Here is a 23,753-nt window from a genome sequence, read left to right as displayed (position 1 = left end):
TCTGCTACCAACTCTGAGCCTAAGAGAAATTATTTGCCAATTTCCAGGGTTTACAGTAGCCACTCTCTCTATCTCAAAAAAAGCACCATAACAGTGGCTGCACGTCACAAGGCCTTTCTAATAGCAATCACAGCAGCTTGCTTCTCAAATACAAAAATAGTTTCAGCACCTTGTTTTCATTAAGTATACACACTACATAAGAATTCCCCAAAACAGACTCTAAAATGAAATGAAGATTTATTAGTTGAAAAATATAAGATTTAGCAAACAATGTACCATTCTGAGTCTAGTTTAATATACATTTCTGCAAGGAGCGACACCCTGAGCCTTTCCTGTCTTAGAGTGGTGTCTGCCACCCTCAGCATGATGATAACCCAGGTCAGCATATAGGACTTATAAACACACCAGCTATTTGTTTCATTTTTAAACTACAGTGTCTGAAATAAGAAGGATAAGGTTTGGGGGGGTTTTTTTGCTTCTCAAGCAGCAGAATGTAAACTCAAGTTTATTTTTCACCTTTAGAGGATTAAAAGAAGCAGGATTCTACATCGCCTAATTCTTAGTTTTGCAAGTGTAAAGTGCAATCTACATCTGGTGGTAGGATAAAGAGAAAATTCACAGAGAGGCAGGGACAATTTTCCTAGAGAGCCAAACTGGAATAACAGTTCTCAGTTTGATAGAGGTCACAAAATGATCATAGCTGAGGCTCAAATATAGCAGTTTTGAGCAGGTGGCAACCTTCTTCCAGCAGCTCTTGCTGTGGTTCATTGCAGCCACTTCAAAAGGATATCAGTGTGATGTGTGGGGGGGTTGGATATTTCTGGCTTTTCACACAATCCAAAAAAAAAAAAGCCTTCCCATACCAGTCTTACGCTATTTAAGAGTTAAAGCAGTCACTAATACTTTATTAAGGCGCTGTATCATATACATATGCTTCAGAATTCTACAAATATAGAAAACCACCAGCACTGCACCAGGATCAGCATATTCCCCCAAGTTCAGCTGCCAGGAAAAAGTAGTTTTAGGAATGACAGAAAACAGGGCAATATCTTGCATTTAGACAGAAGGCAGGAAAGCTGGTATGAGCACTGTTGGGAGGTCTGGGCAGAGCTATCCCTAGCGATTCAGCTGCTCTCGCTCACCAGTCCAATTGAATATGTAGGCCAGTTGTTGAATAGTAACAATTTAGTTTTGGAAGCCTACCTTAGTTCTTCACCTTTGAAACCTGGGTTCAAATCCTGCTGATTTAAGTCACAAATGAAGCATGATCTCTTCCTAACCTCCATTTATGCACTTTGTGAACTATTTATTTGGCATGCTTCTCTCAGACTCTTTGCACAAGAACTAGAATAGCAGGGGTTTTACAAGATTAGGATTAAGTTACATGGCAGAAACATGTGGGGAAGCTGCTTCTCACAGTACCAGGTGCACCAAGCCTGCATTAAGGTCTACAGTATCTGGCTCACTTTCCCTAATTATGTTTTTAAATCAACTATGGAAAACACAGGAATTTTTAAAAGCTGGTTTACATTCCTGGCTTTAAGGCAATCCTTAAGGGTCACCCTTACAGCATGCTATCATTGGGATTCTGAGCAGAAACTGCAGAGTGGGGGGTGTGACTGTAAGTGGAACGCAGACTGCTCAATTTCCTCACTAGCGATTGGATGGCCTTTCCTCATGTTAAGTTCTTAACATTGTGCCTGAGCATGTCACAGGTTGGGTTCTTTATTCATCCCACTCATTTTTGGAGAAGAAATGGGGAGAAGACAAAAGGAAGTTTTGAATATTCATTAGTTAGAATCAGTTCCTCCTAGATTCACAGAAACAGTTGTTTACACAAAACACACTTCTCGATTGGTATAACTTCCACTTAGCAGGTAAGTAATTTTCCACCAAAACCTGGCCTTATTATGTGAGAGAGAGAGAGATTTGAATGTAATATTTATTTGGTGACTTTACAGGTGATAAGTCATTTACAAAAACAAATTACAGACAAATGCAGCTTTCAGTGCAGCTTCAGCTACCTGAAGAAGAGGCAATAGTCCGTGAGGTGGAATGCTGGTAGTAGGCACCACATGCTTTTTTCTCTTTAATCTTTTGGAGGAAGAGGAGGAGGAGGAGGAATACCTGTCTCTAGCAGATAAGGCCATGCAAATAGAAACCCTGCTGGAGAACAGGATACGGTCAAGCTCAGGAGTCGTTTCTGAGAACTGGGCATGTTTTTGTTTTCAATTAACAGAAACACGGATTGAAAGTTTCATAAGCAGCCCAGTGCTCTTCTTTAATGCAGCGACCTTTGAGACTGATTGCGTCTTCAACCACCTTTCATTCCACACCGGCACCACTGGTTCAGGAGCAAATGACTGCCTGAATCATGTGTAAATGGGAGGATTAAGCCACTATGTCTCCAGGCCCTCCTCCGTCCCATCATTCAGAGCAATTGCTGGGAGGGAAGAGGAAAGACAGGGAGGCTGAGGTAAAAAAATACAGCTTGCCCATTAGATGCCAGAGCTAGCGGTTAGTGCCTGATAGTTTTGCACCTGGTTAGCTCATTCCTTTAAATGACATAACAGATTAGAAAGTCAGCACAGATTTGCATATATTTTGGGGGTGGAAATAAGACCCAAAATTAAGGGTATGAAATTTGATGAGATGCAAGATATTAAGAGCGCCCTACATCCCATGAAGGTAGTGGGAGGCAATCATGGACTGACTTTGGTTCCAAAGAGTAATGAACAGCATCTACAGTCCCCTTTACAATTCCTAACCAGAGGAAGACTTCGTTTATACTAGTGTTCTAAGAAAAAGTCAATCAGAACGAACGTGCGGTTCACTGAACAACTGTGTTATTTGTATAGAATATTTGTAGTTTTAGCAAATATGGTTTTCTAAGTAACAAAAAAAATTAAATCCAAATCCATTATTGGGCAGTTCAGACTAAGCTTTGTTCATTTTCTCATCCAATCCTGTAATAGGTACTTACAAACACTTGGCGAGAACAACGATGTATGCATTTCTTCAGTTTAAATTTAAACAGCATATTATCTGTTACATCTAGGCCAAAAGTCTGAACAGTCCCAAGTCTGAACTCAGACACGACCATACCTTGGCAGTTCCAGTCTCACCAGTACGTTCGGTTTCTTGAAATATTCGCAGCAGCACTGGGAAACTTTTGAACAATTTCCACTGGCATTAGAGTGAGGACAACTGTAGAAGGAAAGGGCGTTTTCCTTTTCAGCATAATCTATGCTTTACGTGGAAAGCTTTTTTAAATAGCTCTCAAATATAGTACACAAGTGCTTTTTTTGGGGAGAAGGAAAGGACTACCAAAGTAACCTCTTAATAGCTGCCACAGGACCATTTCTAAGTAGTTATGCAGAGGGTGGAAGAGGTTGTAAGGGAAGATTGTGCATGCTTGGATGTATTTACAGGGTTTGTCTTCACATCTATTGGCTTTTTAAAAATCCCTACAATTAAATAGTTTTGTAAATTAAGTTTTGTTTTTGCAAAACTAAAGTCAACCCATAGAAATTAATCGCATATAAAAGAAACCTATTTTACAGCACTATTATTAACTATAAAATCAACAGGAAAACATGCTGTAAAATTCTATTTTGATAAAACAAAAAATCGCCCACAACATCACCACCCAAAAATTAAAGTTTTTATTTGCATGGCCAAAATATCCTTTATTCCCTTGCAACTTTATTTCCCTTAACAGCTGGTAAGGTTTCCACTGCATAGGGAACAAGTCGCAGCACAGCATACTTCCTTGAACAGCCACTCCCACAACACCTAAACATTTAACAGATGTAACAAATGACAACACCACAAACGGGAAAAAACTAAGTTCCACCATTCAACATCGTTTGCAACAGTGTCTTCAAGGCTAGGTTGAAGTGGGCAACTTTACGTTTAAAAGGTCATTCTCTCCCTTCCCCCCCATTGTTTCTTTACAATGTTGGTGGTTTCAGTCCATACTTCTTTGCAACTTCTGTCTGGGCATAGGCAGCATCACAGAGTGAGTAGAGGTGGGCCATCTCCATTTCAGATTTGGCCAGGTTAATAGCTTTGTTGAACATTTCAATGGCTTTATCCAGATTGCCTCTGAAATAAATCAGATCATCATCAAATTAAGACACTAAATAACATCTTACATTTCTATAGAACCTTTATTCCCAGAGAGTTTACCAATCCACAGGTATTGCACCAGTGAAACGCAGCAGCAAGTTTGGTAACCAAAGACAACACAGGGGAGGGAAACTCTTGTCTTATGGGTCATGTTTTGAAGTTTTCAGACAAGAACTTTCCATGATTGATGCAGGACAGCACAGATTTAACTAGCTTTGTTATTACTCAACTACATCATCTGGAGGAACATCTTTCAGTGGACTCTATGACATGCCAAAAGGGGGAAGTTTAGGGGGATGCCATGGAGAAGTTTTCAATCCATGTTCTTGAGGAAATGGGCTCTGTCGCCCCATAAAAGCAAATGTTTTGATCTTGTACTGAAGTAGCTTAGTAGTGGCCTTCTAATCAAGATGGTGGCTCAAGTAACGCAGATTAATTATTCTGAACAAAACTGCTTGCAAATTATTCCCGGCAAAAAAAAATACAACTGTCTGCTTTTCTGATGCCCACGTATGTCATGGACTTTGTCAGAATCTACACTGCCCAAAACACTTACTCCAACATGCTATTCTTTTGTCTTTACCAAGTCAGTTTGTGAACTTGGAAGAATTGCAACGGGGATACAAACTCAAATAACTGGAGGAAGGGGTAACAGGTAAAATACTGTAAAAGGTCCTAGCCAGTTGCCAGCTAACTGTCCTTGTCCATACTAAGAGCAAAATTGTTTCACATTTTCCCAGCATAATGAATTTTCACAGTTGTAATACTAGTTGTTATGTAGCACTTTCTATCAGTAGATCTCAAAGTACTACAAAGGAGGTCAGTATCATTATCCCCCTTTACAGATGGGGAAACTGAGGCACAGCCCGCCAGTGTGACTTGCCATGGTCACCCAGCAGGCCAATAGATCAGCTGGGACTAGAACACAGATCTCCTGACTCTCAATACAGTGCCCTTACCACTAAGACACACTGATTCTTAGACACGGCTTAGAAGGGAAGACAGAAAGAAAGAGGGCAGAGGATGAGACTGATAGGCTTGTGTTGGATCATATTAAAGAAGTTCTGTATTAAAATCACAAATGAGTTTGATTCCCCATAGTTTAAATTCCAGGGTATTACTAATTAAGAGGTCTCTTGGTTTTTGGTACTGTTTCTCTCCCTCTATGTGTGAAACTTGCAAGCTGCTAATTGTGTTAGTACATTCTAAGACAGAGTCTGTTCTCAAAGCAATTCTTTGTAACAACAACTACTCACACAGAGAGAGACTCAAAGCAATACTCTGTAACAACAGAAACAGCACCCAGAGACTCCCCGCCCTTTTGTTGTATTAACAATTGTGATTAAAATAGAGATAGAGGATGTATGTGGATGGATGCTCGGTGTGGATAATAACGAATGATCAGGGAGGTGCCAGCCTAAGAATCCAGTGTCCATCGGCTGAAGAAGGCGTCAAGTGGAAATAACCAGAGGACCCCCGGAGGGCAGACTGGAATCCACCCAACAGCCTCAAGAATGGGAGAACCAAAGAACAAGATAACATCTGGCAGCACGGAGCCGTCAGGAATGTGCCATCTGCTGATTGATTCAGTAACAGCATGATGAAGCAATTCCCACAGACTGGCCTAGGAAGAAATTCCTATAAAAAGAGACTCTAAAAAGTGAGAACTTTGGGGTCTGATTCTGCAAACCAACTTCCAGGAGCATCAGATGAGCATCTGACAAGGCCCTGCTCCCTCCTCATGTCCAGGCCACCTGGCCAGTGGCTTGGCATGAGCAACTCTAAGGCTGGTAACTATGATAACAACCTTGCAGAACCTGTGTGTGTGTGTGTGTGTGTGTGAGTGTGTGAATAAATATGAGATTGAATGGAATGTTATAGCTGTAACTAACTGTTCACTATGATTCTTTCTGTATTCACAATAAATGTGGTATTTTGCCTTTTTCCCTTTAATAAGATCCTGCTGGTTTTGTCCAGGCCACCTGGCCAGTGGCTTGGCATGAGCAACTCTAAGGCTGGTAACTATGATAACAACCTTGCAGAACCTGTGTGTGTGTGTGTGTGTGTGAGTGTGTGTGTGTGAATGAATGTGTGAATAAATATGAGATTGAATGGAATGTTATAGCTGTAACTAACTGTTCACTATGATTCTTTCTGTATTCACAATAAATGTGGTATTTTGCCTTTTTCCCTTTAATAAGATCCTGCTGGTTTTGAATTTATTGGTATAACACTTGGTCAGAGGGGAGACAAGAACTCTTTACTGAAACTCAGCCAAAGGGGTCCCATGAGTATCTGGCTTAGCTGCCAAGTTTATGACTAGATATTCTGCAAGTAGTTTCAATTTGATTGCTCAGTTTTTAGTTAGACTATTTTGGAATTTCAGGCAAAATAGTCCCAGAGAGGTGAAACAACCCTCAACCTCTAAGAAGAGTTAGTCAGGGCCAGGGAGCCTAGTCTGCTCGAGCTTCTTGGGGAAAAGGGCATGGATTAAGGAGTCCTCTCCCATCAAGAGATATTACTTGCAGAACTGTGGTTTAACAGAAACACAAGGAATGCCTATTAGTCATGGATGTGAAATGAGTCTGAAGAGCAAGAAGGGACATGTAGATGGGAATTGAGTTCACTAAGCAGAGCAGTCTTTTTTGCTTTTCATAGGCGTAGGTATGGATATTTTGAAGGTCATGCCAAGGGGTGTGGAGAGGTTATTTTTAAGAAACAACTTTCATCACCACATTACTACACCCTAATTGACAAAATCCTATCACCTGAACCTCAGCTGATCTATCTGCCCACCAAAAACTGTATAAAAGATGGCCCTTGTATTTAACTTGCTCCTCCCACACTCGGCATGTAAATGTTAAAGGCTGAATCATGACTGGAAAGCAATTCCTTGAATGCAGTGTGTGAAACCTGCACTACATCAATTACAGAAAAAGGGTTACTCCAGACACTATTCTTATCTCAATAGCACAAACTTCTGGGGGAGTTTATGGGGTCACTAGATGGTGAAATGCCAGGGAGATGGAGGATTTTTCCCAAACTTTACACCAGGTAACTCTTGGGTCCTGTCCCACAGCTTCCTATTGTTCAGAGCTCCTCTCCTATACAAAGAAGTTTTCAAGAGTGATGGAGAAACCTCCTGGATTACTATAATTCCAAAGGTAACTCGACAGCTTTAGTCTCTGCAAATGAAAGTGTTATATTTTAAAAAGTTACCTTTGCACTTCAATCGTTCCCATAGTTTCATATGCAAAATCACATTTGTTATCAATTTCGATGGCCTTGCTTATGAGCTCCAAGCCTTTGTCTAGATCCTGCTTCCATTGAAGTTGAAGTAAACTGCAAAAAGACATTCCAATTACAGACCAGACTTATTTCTATATATCCCATACATAGTCCTGTCTATCTTAGGGGAAGTGAATATCCCATGTAAAAAAAACGTAGTTGAGTTCCTTATGTAGGGTGGACAATAATTTTCACTTCATATATGAAATGACACTTTCAAAAGTCATTTAAATAACAGACTGTCAGCAGTTTAAGGACAACAAAGAGAAATTATCTCCTCTTCATGTGTATAGAACTCTTTCCATTAGGAGGATCAACCACAAATTGTTTTTGTCAACATGAATGTCTGGAGCATTAAGCTCCAATTTAGAGTGATTATCTACTGCATAAAGAAATTTTAAGATTTGTAAACTAACATTCTTACATTGATATCAAGCGGATATGCCTTTTGGAATTCATGCTAATGAAAACACTGACATTTCAGTTCAATTTACATTTTAGTTGGAAAAAAAAGCCAATTATAATACTATTTTTCTAACTTTGAAATTACTCAAGTACTTTCAGGGGAGGAGCTAGCTATAAATGCAGACAGTCCCTTAACTGTAACAGACAATAGTGACTCAATAATACATACCCTTTATGAACATACGTAGTAGCATTGTCTGGCTCAAGGTCAATACATTTATCATACATTTCATCAGCCTTACCAAATTGCTGCTGATCTGTTAATGCCTGCATGAGAAGAGAGACTTTTAAAAAAAAGAATAAACCAACACACTGAGCAAATCTAGCACTACTTAAACCTGGGTGGGTGCCATTCCCTCCCCGCTTGGAGGTCTCATTACAGGTAGGGGCAGGCCCTGCACAAGTTAACCACCATTCTTAATGTCCAAAAATCACTGTTTTTGGTCTTCTGGTTCATCAGCCCTTTCAGAAACATGCTGTAGAGCTTTAACCACACAGATCAGTGATCACCACGTGCCTAACTGCAGGTCCACAGGGACCTGTTCTGATGGTACTGCATGTGAGGAACAATAAACCAGTGAGCACAAGTCTCAGGCTGTGAGCTGTACCCCGTCCTTAAGAATTCTTGTCTTCAGTGACTTCTGCTGCTGAAAACGCACAAACGTCATAGGAACTCTATACGGCTCCCCACCTGCATTACCTATCTGAAGTCAGAGCACCAGTGAATGCATTCAGATAACATAAAGCCAACTGACTATTCATTCCAGTCATACTTTCTTACAATGGAAACCACATAAACAAGTGTACTTAATACAGCGATGCCAAATTCTAGTTGCTTAGGGTACTTTTTTTTATCTGAGTAAAACAGAATTAGTTTATAACAGAGATAAGATCAAACACACCTGAGCATAGAGCGCATAACCCTCAGCACACCTTGGAAATATTTTAATGACATCCTCAAAGCCTTTCATGGCTGCCTGAACTTGTAAAGGATTATTTCCAGTATACGCTTGGCGATACTATTAAAGAACAGAGTAAAAACATAAGAAAACAAAATAAGTAGCCAGGACAGGAAATCAGCCTCCTGAGAGAGTTTTAAATGAAATCTAATACCATTACAAACAAATTACACAAAGTGGGATGTGTGCCTACATTCTGCTAAGTCAGCGTCTGTAGGAGTTGGCCACACTTCCAACCATCCAGGGGCATGGACCTTGGGGAAGATGGGGAAGTCTGGGAGCCACCAGCGGCCTCCCTCCTTCCAGAAGGTTTGGATCCCTTCCTACTCCCATTATGCCAGCTCTCCCCTGCGAAGTTTCTCATATGGGTGGAGTATCCGCTCGCTTGAAATAGATACTTTCCCCTTCTAGAAGACTGTCTTGTTTTTTCCAGTTGCATTAATAAAAAACAGCTGCATCTGATGTGATTAATGAAAAAAAATTTCTATTGCTTTATTACAGGATGTTAATAAACGGCTACTTTTAAAAATATTGATATCATAAGATATGAGGTACTTGCCCAAATACAAAAAAATTGGCCAAATGAACAATACTCCCACGCTGAATAAAAAGTTTTCTGTATTAGTTCTTGAATTTGATATCAAAGGATTGCAAGATGTATTGATACATGATTTTTCAATTCATTTAAAATGAAAATGGGAAACCAAATAAAAAAAATAAACCCGGACAAGTTCAGCGAAAACAGCAAAAACACTGACACAAAAATTACAGGACAACACTTACCAATGCAAAACATTTCTGTGCTTGTGCCAAGGCAGAATCCGGTCGTAATCGAATACATTCATCAAAGTCTTCCACAGCCTCTTCAACTTGGTCAAGTAGGATTTTCAGCTAAGGAGAGAGAATAAATCCTAACTCTGCATTTAATCTGTGTTTTATATGCTTAAACAAGATTTCTATAGTTGTTCTAGTTAGTGATATGAAGAGGTTGTTTGTTCAGCCTTACAACTGTAGCTAAACCCTACATGATCTTCAGGAAAGTCCCTGGCACTGAATGTACCAAACAGCTGTCAAAGAACTGAACTTTGGCTTCATTCACAACTGTTCAAATGTAAGCATACAGCCTATAGGTCTGCACATCCTTTTTCTTATTTCTGATGCTGGTTGTCTGCATTAATCCTCTGGCACAGATTTTGTGGGTTTTCATGTTGCACATGCTCTCTGCTTGGTTTTCCAAAACCACTTGACTTCACTTCATTTGATGCTAATGGATTATCTGGAGGTTAACAATATAATCTTAGTTCTCTAAAGTTGTGTTTTAAAACAAACACATAATTAACCAAGTTCAAATTCTTCCTTTTCATTCGCCAGACATTTATTTTGTTTCCCAAGTCAAGTTGCACAGAAATTTCATTCCTCTCATAAGTAATAAAAGAACTGGGTTTCTTGTTTAGCATGATCAAGGTAGGCAATGCTAAATTATTTCAACAGTTCAGATCCACATTCTGTATTAAACAAACAAAATGTGATCTAACTTGTGAACAGAACCATTTAGTCTTAGTGAGTTTTGCCTATGTATTTAACTATTACCATATGCATATTCACTTACTCCCTTTTATTTCTAGTGGATTTAATGTTATGGTTGCAAGCTTATTATTGTTAGAATTCAGTTTTTGCCATGCACTATATCAAGTGTGTATAACAATGTATTAATTTTTGTTCTGTATTTTTCCTTTAGTTCAAGTTAATCAAATATCTAAACTCAAAGAATTAGGTAGAACTCTGTGCAGTACAGCTCTTACCTGTCCTCTGTGGTGGTAAACATCTGCATTCTGAGGATCAATATCAGCAGCCATGTTGAAATCTTGAGTGGACAGCATAGGCTGTTGCTGCTGCATATACATACTACCTCGTTTGATCAGGGCATTAGCACGGAGCTATAAAAAAGTTCAAACATTTTTATTTTTAATTATTAGATGTTGCTACTTTTCTTGTTGGTCTGAAGATTTTTAGTTGCAATAATGTTAACAACTTTTCATTTTGTTAGTTCCTCCCATGACAAAAAAGAAATGTGTTTTTCATTCATTCTAAGCAGTAGTAAATTGTGCTACATAAAGTTTAAAAAAGCATTAATACAATTACATGCAAGGGTCATTTCATACCAAATCAACCCATGCTTCCTCCTTGACTTACATTTATTTCTTTTTGATAGATGTCTTGTGAGTGCAAGAGACATATCTACCAAAAAACAGCAGCCATTTTCATAGGAGTTCAGTGTGCACAAACCAATTGAGCTACTGTCTTACTTACGAATTAAGTTGTTCACACCTAACAAGTACCTTACCTTACTGACTTCAAATCCTATCTGTTCTCTAATTTTCATCATTCAGCACAGGCAAACCCTTCTTGTTTCTTCTTTATTTTCTTAAGGGAGGTTCTCTCCCTTAGTCATTCTGCATAGGATATTAGGGATTTACCAATCTGAGCTTCCTACTCTAAGGTCACTTTTTTTCTTCTCATATGTAAACGGGTCGACAATTAGGAGGTGACTTAACAATCATGTCAATTATTTTTCTGTATTTATATTTTAAATGTCTCCTACAATTTCCAAAGAAACTAAGATAACCACAAATACAGATAAGATGGGGCAGTGAACATGATCCCATGATCTGCTTTTAGTTAGAGAGAGCCCAACGTGACCATTTCATAAGTTACTTCACCTGTGGTATTAACACATGGTACACATGTAAAGAAAAAGACCTTTCCAAACTACTGTAAAGCTAATTGATACTTAACTTTCTTGGGTAACGTCTACACTCCACACCACTGGCAGTGGCAAGTAGCGTACCTGGAGCTACATGCTGCATCCACACGGTGGTGTGTAGCTACACATCAGTGAAAGTTCTGGCAGAGGGGAGGCAATGGGGAAAGGCTTCAGCAGCTCTCCACTCCCAGAGCCTTTCACTGCGGTAGGGAAGGGCTCCAGCAGCGGGGAGCATGCAGAGCCTGTCTCCACTGCCAGAGTCTTTACTTGCACTGAGGAAGGGATTCAGCAGCAGGACAATACACTGCTAAAAATAGCAGTGTAGATGGGGAGGCCTGGCTTGAGCGAGTAGAGAGCTGTGTAAGAGCATGTACTCTGGTATATCCCGGCACCCTTCAGCCGGGTCTTTACTCTACTTGCCTAAGCCAGGCCCCACCTTGAACGCTGCTGTTTATACCTGTGCTTGAAAGGCTACCTGAATATGTACTCTATAAACTGCCGAAAAAAGCATGCAGTGTAGACATACCCTTAAGCATGCCAATCACATTGTAATGAAAATATCCACCCATTGATAATAAGCACACTATGAATAATTAGGCAAAGTGAAAAAAGTAGGGCTGTCAAGCAAATAAAAAAATTAATCGTGATTAATTGTACTGTTAAACAATAATAAAGTACCTTTTATTTAAATATTTTTGGATGTTTTCCACATTTTAAAATGTATTGATTTTTATTTCAACACATAATACGAAGTGCACAGTGCTCACTTTATATTTATTGTTTATTATAAATATTTGCACTGTAAAACAAATGAAATTGTATTTTTCAATTCACCTTATACAAGTATTGTAGTGCAAACTCTATCATGAAAGTTGAACTTAAACATATAATTATTCACAAAAAATAACTGTATTCAAAAATAAAACAATGTCAAACTTTAGAGCCTACCAGTCCATTCAGTCCTACTTCTTGTTCAGCCAATCGCTCAGACAAACACATTTGTTTACATTTGCAGGAGATAATGCCGCCCACTTCTTGTTTACAATGTCACCTGAAAGTGAGACTAGGCATTCATGTGGCACTGTTGTAGCCAGCGTTGCAAGATATTTACTTGCCAGATGCGCTAAAGATTCATATGTCCCTTCGTGCTTCAACCACCATTCCAGAGGACATGCTTCTGTGGTGATGGGTTCTGCTCGATAACTATCCAAAGCAGTGCAGACCGACGCATGTTCATTTTCATCTTCTCAGTCAGATGCCACCAGCAGAAGGCTGATTTTCTTTTTTGGTGGTTCAGGTTCTGTAGTTTCCACATCAGAGTGTTGTTCTTTTAAGACTTTTGGAAGCATGCTCCACAACTCGTCCCTCTCAGATTTTGGGCAGTACTTCAGATTCTTAAAACCTTGGGTCGAGTGCTGTAGCTATTTTTAGAAGTCTCACATTGGTACCTTCTTTGCATTTTGTCAAATCTGCAGTGAAAGTGTTCTTAAGACGAACAACATGTGCTAGGTCATCATCTGAGATTGCTATAACATGAAATATTTGGCAGAACGCGGCTAAAACAAAGAGCAGGAGACATACAACTCTCCCCCAAGGAGTTCAGTCTCAAATTTATATTAACACATTATTTTTTAATGAGCATCATCAGCATGGAAGCATGTCCTTTGGAATGGTGGCCGAAGTATGAAGGGGCATACGAATGTGTAGCGTATCTAGCATGCGAGTACCTTGCAATACCAGAGACAAAAGAGCCCTGCGAACGCCTGTTCTCACTTTCAGGGGACACTGTAAATAAGAAGAGGGCAGCATTATCTCCCGTAAATGTAAACAAACTTGTTTGTCTTAGCGATTGGCTGAACAAGAAGTAGGACTGAGTGGACTTGTAGGCTCTAAAGTTTTACATTGTTTTGTTTTTGAATGCAGTTATGTAACAAAAAAAATCTACATTTATAAGTTGCACTTTCACAATAACGAGATTGCACTACAGTATTTCTATGCGGTGAATTGCAAAATACCATTTCTTTTGTTTATCATTTTTACAGTGCAAATATTTGTAATCAAAATAATATAGAGTGAGCACTACACACTTCGTACTGTGTTGTAATTGATATCAATATATTTGAAAATGTAGAAAAACATCCAAAACATTTAATAAAGTTCAATTTATATTATATTGTTTAACAGTGTGATTAAAACTGCAATCAATCACGATTAATTTTTTTAATTGTGATTAATTTTTTGGAGTTAATCACATGAGTTAACTGCGATTAATCGACAGCCCTAGAAAAAAGCTAAACATCTTCCATTAAATATCCAGGGAATTTGAGAATACTGAACTGGTTTGCAAGCATTCACACTTTTTCAGCAGAACCCATGCAAAGTAAAATCTGTCTGTTTTAAGATTTCTTACCTTGACATTAGCATCTTCCATACTGATGACCTGATCTAGATCAGGTTTGGCAGCATTTGCATTGCCAATAAGCAGATAGAAAGTGGCTCGCAGCAGCAAAGCTTCTGCCATATATTTGCCTTTAACATCAATTTCTTTTGTGCTCTCGCTGATGATTTTATCATAGTTTTCTTCTTCCATATACTGCTTTGCCTTTAAATATCCAGAGCTGCAAATTAGGTGTAGAACAGTTAAAATACGTAAAAAAAAAATTTCAATGTGAACTTTTCACTAGGAATTCAGATTTCTTGATCACAATACATAGCAAGCTTGCTACACTATAATTTCCAACAATTAGAGATATTGGCACCATGAGTAAAGTTACAAACATGCATAAAATGTTTCCTGGATCAGGGCCATTGTAAACAAATTAGTTTGGAGGAGAATACACAAGTTACATCTGTAGGGGAAGAGAATCCACTCCAGCCCTCAAAATCCACTTCTTTAGAAATGATAAGTTTGGCAGGGGATGACCTTTGGTCAAGGAACAACTATCCTTACACTAGGACTCTGTTTGGCCCTGGTGCTATTCTGAAGTCTTCTGCTTATGTCATCAGGGCAATCATAACCTCTGCCTGAAACCTGGGAGAGTAGGCAGGGGATATAGTCCAGGGAATAAAATATTAACAGTAGTGCTTTTTAACAAATATTTTTAAAACCTCAGCTAAATTAACACATCAATTTTTATATTTTGAAGAGGATTTGGTGAAAAAATCATACTTTAAACAGTGGTGTCTGCTCAACTGTGAGCCTTTGAATCAAAACATTTTCACAGAAGTAAAAAATCCATTAATTAGTTTGCCCCAGCTTGCTCTAAGAAGCTCATAATGCTGCTTGCAAGTTTCCTTATTGAGGGTGAAGACATGATCCAACAATAACTTTAACGCAAAACAGTAAAGTACACAAGCACCCCTCATTACATTCAATATGAAAAATATGAGTACTCAATATTTGTTTTTCTTGGAAAACAAGCATTTCATTTAGGTACATTGTAGATATTACCATTCTGAACAATATCAGATGGTGTTTATTAACTTGTTAAAAACTTTAGGTTTTTTGGCCTCCACTATTTTAGTTCCAAGCTGCTGCTATAAAAGCTGCTAGTTTATACAGCACACTCTTCCCCATCTCCTCCCTCCAGCATTATTACAGACAGCACCAAAGGAAGGAAGGGAAACGCTCCTCCAATCCAGCACTGTTGCAGCTATCCACTTCCTCCCATCCACCAAACCTTACTGCAGCACTGTTGCTGTTCAGTGTCCCTTCTCACTGAGCCAGCTACCCACACCATTACTGCTGTTCCCTACAGAAATAAAATGCTAAGAGAGCTAGTATTTAGGGTGGAGTCAAAGCTAACCAAACTAATATGTCAGATCTAATTAAAATTTTATTTTTCTTTTAAAAAGTTCCTATTTTGTAGGTACATTTACTATTATAAAATTTCCTACCCTAACACTACATTATATAATATACATATAAAATAAAACAGTGCAGAGTATCTGAGGCTGCGACAAGTTTTACCAACAATCCACATACTTACTTTTCTTTAATGTCTGATGCCTCCCCCTCCTTGTCCTTATCTTCATCAGATTTCTCACCCTTATGCAGAGGTTGGGAGATGATGTCATCTGTGAAAGAGCTGAAGTAAGATTTGATGAACTGTGGAGAGGGCATCAAAGGTTCACGGTTCTGAAATGGGACAGAAAACGTAATATTCATGTGTTAAATACTTGAGATCAGGTGGTAAATGAAGATGTGGATGGCTTTTACTAGTGAAAAAAATCCATTTTTGACTATTCCACTCCTTTTGGATATATTTCTGCACAGACTATTTCTTGTAAGCCTGTTAATAGGCAGAAGGGTTGGGATCAGTACGCACGTACTATAACACTCTGCCTTAAAAAGGCAGATGCATTTCCCCATCAAAAGGGAAAATGAAAGCAAAGAAGGAAGAAACCGGATATTTTCTCATAGGGTAGGAAATGGGGAATCCCTTTAATCCTGCTTGCTCTTAACACATTTGGGTAGACATACATCTCCTCCTTGTCCCTCCCACAAGAGAAGTTTGTTGATCCCTATGATGGAGGCTCTCTCTTGCTAGGGAATATACTCACTCTGCCTAGCGCTCTGCTCAGATATAGCTCATTTCACCTTTGATCTGACAATTACCAGGGGTGAGCTCCTTTGTATGGCAATACATAGTATCTTGTTCAAAGTGAGGGTAATACATAAGGGTTACAATTCACTCCTTCCTGATATAACAATTCAAATGCACTCGCCTTAATTTAACAAGTCCTAATTAACTTCCAAGAAATGTTTTGTCCATTTCAAACAGCTCTGAATGAAGACTGATAACTCTGTTCAAGATTATTCGCTTACACATTATTTATTATCTTGGCTTCCCAGTCACAGAAACTCTTGGAAAATCGGAACCTTTAACCAAAATAAATCGTAGACAGGTGTCTTTCATCCAGTGTTCAACACTGAAACACACCACAAAATATGCAATCTGACTTAGATGTGCCTTCACTCCTCTACCTAGGCCCTCTACCCCATCTCCCAGACTCCCTGGCTCCAGGCATGGTTCCACAATCACAGTTTGTATCTAAACATCTCACAACCATTACTAGAATAATGAATACGGTGAGACTCACAACTCCCCTCTGAGATATTACCACCCCCAATTTACAGATGGGGAAGAGAAGCCAAGAATAAGCGACTGACCAGCCCAAGGTCATGCAGGTAATCTGTGATAGAGCTGAGAACCAATCCCAGATCTCCTGACCCAGAGTCCAGAACCTTAATAAGAAAGCCACACTTCCTACTGCATGCCTTTTCCTCATGCAACTCCTTCTCAGTTTTAAATAAGCTCTCAGTTCTTTATACTTTAAAAACAAAACATCTTCCTTGACCCATTTCTTTCTGCTTATTTTGCCCTGGCAGTAGGGAAAGATTTCAGTTTCTAACTTTCTAAGTTGATTAATAAATAAATAAATAAATAAATCAATCAAGAACGTGTACGAAACACCTTGCCAATGCCCTTTTACATTTTAAATCCATTATTACATCGGGAACAGAACAATTGATCACAACTACTCTTCATCTTTCCAATTCCTGTTGACTGCCTTGCCTAACTTGACAAGCACCATAATTAAACTGATGGCCTGCCATCTAACGGCACATTTAGTTGATAGAACAGCAGCAGAGAAATAGCTTTTGGTGACACTTACTGACAGCCCCTAAAGTAGTTGCCGTCATACCTTAATTCTATTAAAGCCCTGATTCAGGCTACACACCAGCTTAGTCAGGGGTGTTGCCTGTGCATAATAATAAATTAGGCCGAATCGTACGGGTTACTCTCTGAGATGAAACCACCAAACTGTCTTGCTCAAATCTAGAATACATCTTTTTACACATTATGGAAGTTAAAAGGCATCCTTTCCGCCTTTCTTACAGGTTGTTTTTTTGTTTTGTTTTTTAATAAAAGCCTATAACAGAGCTCAGTGGAGAACAGCAACAGTAAAACAGCAGCTCAGGATGACAGAGTGCTTATCTCAATTTTAGTATTTTAGCTGGTTAAAATAGTAGCTAATTAATAATCATTGACATAGAATCTGAGCCACCATCAGTGCTTCTGTAATCCAAGCAATGTATCAGATAGAAGCAGAACCTTTAAGTTTGTATTACAGTCATACCTTATATTTCTCTTTGGCCTTTTCTTTTCCAAGGAGTTTAAGAACTTTATCAGCTAATAACATGCTTTGCTGGTTTTGGAAACCTTCTAAAATACAGACCGCAGTGACATCTGGGAAAAACAATACAAAGACAGGATTGTTAGTAATGACCAGTGCAGTGGTCTTTAAAGTGCTACACAAACAGCTATCGTAATGAGCCACTACCGAGGAAACAAAATCACCCATTTGCAGGCTGAAAGTCTTCACATGAAGTTTGCTACATTCTCCAGAATATCAAGTTGTTTATAAAAAGAAATAAGGCTATGTCTCCTTGTTGCAAAGAGCTTTAATGAAGATGGATGTAAGTAATTTTGTTGTATCTACAGCCAAACAGTCTCAAACCAATAAGAAAAGGAGTACTTGTGGCACCTTAGAGACTAACAATTTATTTGAGCATGAGCTTTTGTGAGCTACAGCTCACTTCATCGGATGCATACTGTGCATACATGCATCCGATGAAGTGAGCTGTAGCTCACGAAAGCTCATGCTCAAATAAATTGGTTAGTCTCTAAGGTGCCACAAGTACTCCTTTTCTTTTTGCGAATACAGACTAACACGGCTGTTACTCTGAAACCTCTCAAACCAAGGTATCTAGAGGTCTGAACTTCCATTGTTCGTATGAACAATTTGAAGCTCATCTGCGATAGTAATCCGCTATGTTCACGGAAACAAGCGCTAACGTGGAATTCCTGTTTGGTGACTAGGTCTCTTGTCGCTCTCTAAGATCTCTAATTTTCTACCTTTCCAAGTTCCTATCCTTTCCAGCCCTGTATCCTGCACCTTACCATCTGATCAGTGTTCTTTTTAAGCTCCAACTCAAACTGCACAGCCTTCATCTATGCCTGGGGAAGAGGGCAAGCTTAACAGGAAATCCCACCACTGTGCTACCTCCTTGCCAGTGTTAAGTCCACATTGTATCCACTTCCACCCATGCATGATGCTTCCTCAACACTAACAGCAGCGTGATAGGAGAATCATTGTTCTAATGCTGCCCTGCAGACAGGTTAATATACCTGTATGGACCCATACAGTCACAAGGACTAATTGGACATAAAATAATCTTTTCCCACAGTTCCTCAAGAGATGGGAGACAGACTGAGGGGACAATTTTTTTAAAAAATACTCAATATATGCATGCAATATTGACACAGGTTTTCCCATATTACTATACTTCTACTCAAGTGTCTCGCTCATTCAAATAGATATATTGGGGGAGAAGGAGGGGAGGGAGACACTGAAATATTGGAAAGATGCGTACCACAAACCAGCACAAGCCTGGAATAACATTCCCATCAACTCAGCACGCAAGGTTATTAATTTGCAATGAACAGGATTTCTATTTCAAATGTAGGGGTCAATTTGACTTCTGTAGGAAAAACCAAGTTTTCCATTCTTGCCTTTCTCAAGGCTTGTCTATACTACTGTGTAAGTCGACTTAAATTATGCTACTTCAGTTAAATCTCTACACTGCGCTGCGCTCACCCGTCGATTTCCCTTACTCTTCTCAAAGTGGTACATTACCAGAGTTGATTGGAGAGCGCTCTGCAATCGATTTAGCAGGGAAGACCTGCTAAATCAACACCTGCTGCATTGACTGCCACAGCGCCAATCTACTGGTAAGTGTAGACCGGGACTCACTGTAGTTTCTATAATCCTGCATGGTTACAAGGAAAGTGTCCTCCACTAACCCATTATTTTTATAAAAAGAAAAGGAGTACTTGTGGCACCTTAGAGACTAACCAATTTATTTGAGCATAAGCTTTCGTGAGCTACAGCTCACTTCATCGGATGCTGTAGCTCACGAAAGCTTATGCTCAAATAAATTGGTTAGTCTCTAAGGTGCCACAAGTACTCCTTTTCTTTTTGCGAATACAGACTAACACGGCTGTTACTCTGAAACCTGCCGTTATTTTTATAGTTATTCCTGTGTAATAGAAAGGCATCTCGCTCAGTGAAGAAAGCGACAAACAACTAAAGGTCCTTTTTTCCTCAGCTTAAGAAGCCTCTAACGAAACCAACTGATGATTTCCTTACTACACCCACCAAGTAATTTATAGCATTGTTTTTTCATCCCCTCTTTGGGGATGAGCATCAGTATGATTGAGACCAATTTCATTTTTCATGAACACACATCAGTAGGAATGAAGTGCAGACGTAACCTAAGCAATGGTATTAAAGGGACAGCTTGAAATATTGTCAATTAGTGAAAAAATACTTTCAGGAAATACATTTCAACAGACTTGCCAACTTATATTGTGTTTTGATTAAATGGCATGGAGGAAGACAATTAACACTGTATTCTCACTTATAAGATGATAGCAGACTTGCCCCTCATTTGAAACTGAAAGCAATTTGAAACTCTGCTTAGAGTGAGGTGGGAGTTCTGGAAAATGCTCATAATACCATCCAGTTTGGAAGGGCGACTCCACTTGCCAAATAAACGTATACAAAGGGCACTTGCTGAAATTACTTATACAACTTTATACAACGCAAGCATATTTTCAGCAGTATACCAAAGAGGTGGGTGCAACTATAGCCCTTTCAGAGGGATGCAGGGTTAAGCAAAGACACAAAATCAGCAGAAGTATGTAATAGAATGTCTGCTAGATTAAGGGTGAATGTGTATAGTCAACCTTCTCCTTCTCCAAAGTCTTAAACATTCCCCCAGTAGGAAGGGTTGGGGTTCTCAATAGGGTTTTGAGGCAGAGACCTTGAATGAAAAACAAACTTTTCCTATCTTCCTTTTCTTGTAATCTTAGTTGTTATAGGTAATGGTAGACAAAGAGTTTTGTAAGAGTTTTGTTTTTTAAATTGGTGTCCCTTTGAACACCAGACCACAGGATTTAAGGGAATTTAATCACTATTTTTGGATGTTTTCCCCACCATTATAATGCACTTCTCTCACACCCCCAAAAAAGAATGTAGGTTTCTAGACTAATTCTGTTCCTCCAGAACGGACAGAAAGGAACTTTTTTTGTTAGGGCATGAAACTAGAAGGACTAACATCTTAATTAACAGTGTATATTCCCTTATTTAACTGAATCTTGCTTTAAAGCATAGGGTGTTTACTGAAATATGAGCATAAGAAACAGCTACAGTAAGAACAACTAATTTCTCAGATCTAAACCAATTAATTGCTCATAGATTGAAAGATGCACCTAAGGTTAGAGAAATTTAACTGAAGAAAAAAATTGACATGCAGTAGCTTTGAATTAATAGTTTTAAAGGCGTTACTGTGTATTCCACCACATTTACAGAAATAGAACCAAGAGCTCTATCATGTGCTCCAAAGTTTCACACTCTTAAATATTAACTTAACAACTTCATTTCAAGTACATACACAGAAAAGTACCCACCTTCTAAACACTCCTTCTTATTATCTAGTTTCTCATACGCCTTTGCACGTCTGAAGAGAGCTTTCACATATTTAGGATTAAGCTCAACTGCCTTTGTGCAATCTTGTGCCACTTCTTTCCATTTTTGCTGCAGGTATAAGAACAGCCTAGTTAAAAAGGTACTGCTCATTCAAAGGGCATTATAATAGCAGCTAATTTCTCTCAATTTCAGAGCCCCAGCCAAGTAATTATAGCTGTAAGTCTTATGATGCTGGTGCCTCCTCCTGGTTTCCAGCTACTTCTGCATGTTTTTCTATTAGTCACCTAGGACCAGAAGCTGTGGGAGCCACTCACAGAAGAGGACAAAGGGTATGGGAAAGGAATTTCCAGGGAAGAAGGGAACCAAGCAGTTAGGCAGCATATGTGGGAGAAGACAATGAAATGGCAGGAAAGCATGTGCAAAGGAGCAGAAGACTAGAACACAGGGACACAACAGATGGGAAGGAAAGATGAAATCAGGAGCAAAAGCATACCATGAGATTAACTTCTTGAAGGAGTTACTTCACAGGGATGTTATGCAATAGCACACAGGAGTAGAGGTGGTCCTCAAGAATCTCTATTAAGGTGTGGTCTACATTACAAAAAATAAGAACCCCCAAATGAGGTCTCATTCTTTACCACCTGTAAAATCAATATTAAACCAACACTGGTGCTTTAAAATAATCAGAAAAGAGGAAACTCATCCATAACCTGTCACTGGGGTAGAACTGTTTATAAAAATGTTTCTCATATAAAACTGTTTTATAATTACAGAGTCAAACAAGTGGTGTTAAGAAAAAAAAACCCAACCATATTTATTCCTTCTCTAACTTTCACACCAAATTCACTCAGTTTTCAAGGTGAGACTTTTGTAACTGCCAGAGCCCAAGTCTCTACCTGGTACTTTAAAATACAAAGCTGACATCCACATACAGAAGGCCAGTTCTTAAGCAGCAGGACTAGTGTTTGTCTTCCTCTCCCAAGGCCTATAAGACAGACTAGAGGAAGTCAACAGAAATAACTTTTAATTATATCTTGAATATTTGGGGTTGGGAAGGAATTTCCCTGCAGGTCAGATTGGCTAAGACCCTGGATTTGTTGTTTTTTGGTAGGTTGTGTGTGCGTTTTCCTGTGCAGCATGCAGCACGGGTCACTTGCTGGTTTAAACTAAAGTAAATGGTGGATTCTCTTTAACTTGAAGTCTTTAAATCATGATTTCAGAACTTCAGTATCTCAGTCAGAGGTTATGGATCTATTACAGGAGGAGGTGGGTGACCTGTCCAAGTTCTGTGGCCTGCAATATACAGGAGGTCAGATTAGATGATCACAGTGGTCCCTTCTGGCCTTAACGTCTATGAGTCGGGGGCTAGTGAATATTGAGGGTACAGGTGATAGGATTCTGCTTTCTACACGCAAGAAGGAAGCACTATTCTGGCACGTGCTGGAGTTGGGGAGGCCAACGGAAGAAGACATAGCACTTTTCGGAGTACAAACGCACTTTAAAGTTCAAGCTTCATACCAGTTGTTCATATGCAGCAGCTCTGTTCTGGTAGAAAGTAGAAAGGTCCATGTTTTTCTCAGGGGGGCATAAACTGATGGCCTCTGTGTAGCACTGAATGGCTTGCTCATATTTTCCTGCTTTAAAATACTTGTTGCCTTTGTTCTTTGCTGCTTGGGCTCTATCAAGAGGGCTCTGAAAAAGAAAAAACAAAGTGACTGGTCAGCCACACTTAGCCCTCAGAGTACAAATAAGAAGAGCTACAGAGTGAGTAATAAATAAATGTGGGGGGCTGAGTCCCAATTGTGTCTCTGAACATCCTCCTTTGTGGTTTTCAGGCAGGGCATAACGCAGCCATCTTTTGCAAGAACATAAGATGGCAGAACCACTTCTAAATGGACTTCGAGACACACCATCAACAAACAACATGTTTGTTCTTTATAAAGCTAGGCAGGGTTTTTTGGGGGGGGCGGGGGGTTTGGAGGGGGGAAGGTGTTTAGGCCACATGACTGATGAGCTACAAAAAAAACAAGGAGACTGGTTTGTAAAACCTATTTCTGTAGTTTAAATGATAGCATCAATGTCAAAAAAACAGAACAGCCTCAAAACAGCTGAAGAAGGAAATCTGTTCCTTACTAAAGTGCATACATTTCATTCACCTGTGCTGAATCAATGGTACGTCAAACGCATGTTGACAAAGAATGTGCTGTGAAAAGTCCTATTAATCAGGAGAAGAAAAACCTGTTTAGGAAAGCAAAGTTTAATCGCTTTCTGCACACTGGACAAGCTATTAACCTCGAGAGCTTCAAGTGACCTGTTCATTCAACCTCAAGCTGAAAATGAGAACTGGCCTAACACCCTCTGTTGTTTATGGCAGAAGAAAGAGAGATGGCCTTCCCAAGATGGCCTGCTTCCTTACTATATTCCCCCTCTGGCTCTGCTCTGCCTGTTGCATCACACACACTTTGGAAGAACGCCACATGGCCAATTAGGTGTGTCATCTCTCCAAAATACAGAATAAGGTGCCCCTGCCATTCCATGTTCACAAGGAGCCTCAGGTGGAGGCCAGTCTTTGTTTTCAGTCTCATATC

At 39.3% G+C, this 23,753-nt stretch overlaps 1 protein-coding gene across 1 annotated transcript in view; it reads right to left on the bottom strand.

Moving 5' to 3' along the window:
- Positions 1–337: 337 nt before the first annotated feature.
- TOMM70 (translocase of outer mitochondrial membrane 70) overlaps positions 338–23,753 on the bottom strand; it is a 32,752-nt gene continuing 9,336 nt past the window's right edge. The window contains exons 2-12 of the mRNA XM_074973328.1: positions 22,684–22,857; positions 21,147–21,273; positions 17,752–17,861; positions 15,597–15,745; positions 14,018–14,225; positions 10,646–10,780; positions 9,627–9,734; positions 8,787–8,903; positions 8,054–8,151; positions 7,351–7,473; positions 338–4,107 (exon numbers count right to left, since the gene is read on the bottom strand). Of these exons, the coding sequence (XP_074829429.1) occupies positions 3,954–4,107; positions 7,351–7,473; positions 8,054–8,151; positions 8,787–8,903; positions 9,627–9,734; positions 10,646–10,780; positions 14,018–14,225; positions 15,597–15,745; positions 17,752–17,861; positions 21,147–21,273; positions 22,684–22,857 (1,503 nt within the window). The 3' untranslated portion in view covers positions 338–3,953. The remainder of the gene's footprint in view (positions 4,108–7,350; positions 7,474–8,053; positions 8,152–8,786; positions 8,904–9,626; positions 9,735–10,645; positions 10,781–14,017; positions 14,226–15,596; positions 15,746–17,751; positions 17,862–21,146; positions 21,274–22,683; positions 22,858–23,753) is intronic.

The sequence above is a fragment of the Natator depressus genome, chromosome 1 (assembly GCF_965152275.1).
Source record: "Natator depressus isolate rNatDep1 chromosome 1, rNatDep2.hap1, whole genome shotgun sequence".
NCBI classification, from domain to species: Eukaryota; Metazoa; Chordata; order Testudines; family Cheloniidae; genus Natator; species Natator depressus.
The sequence above is the reverse complement of the archived record's forward strand: the minus strand, read 5'-3'. Positions and strand labels throughout refer to the sequence as shown.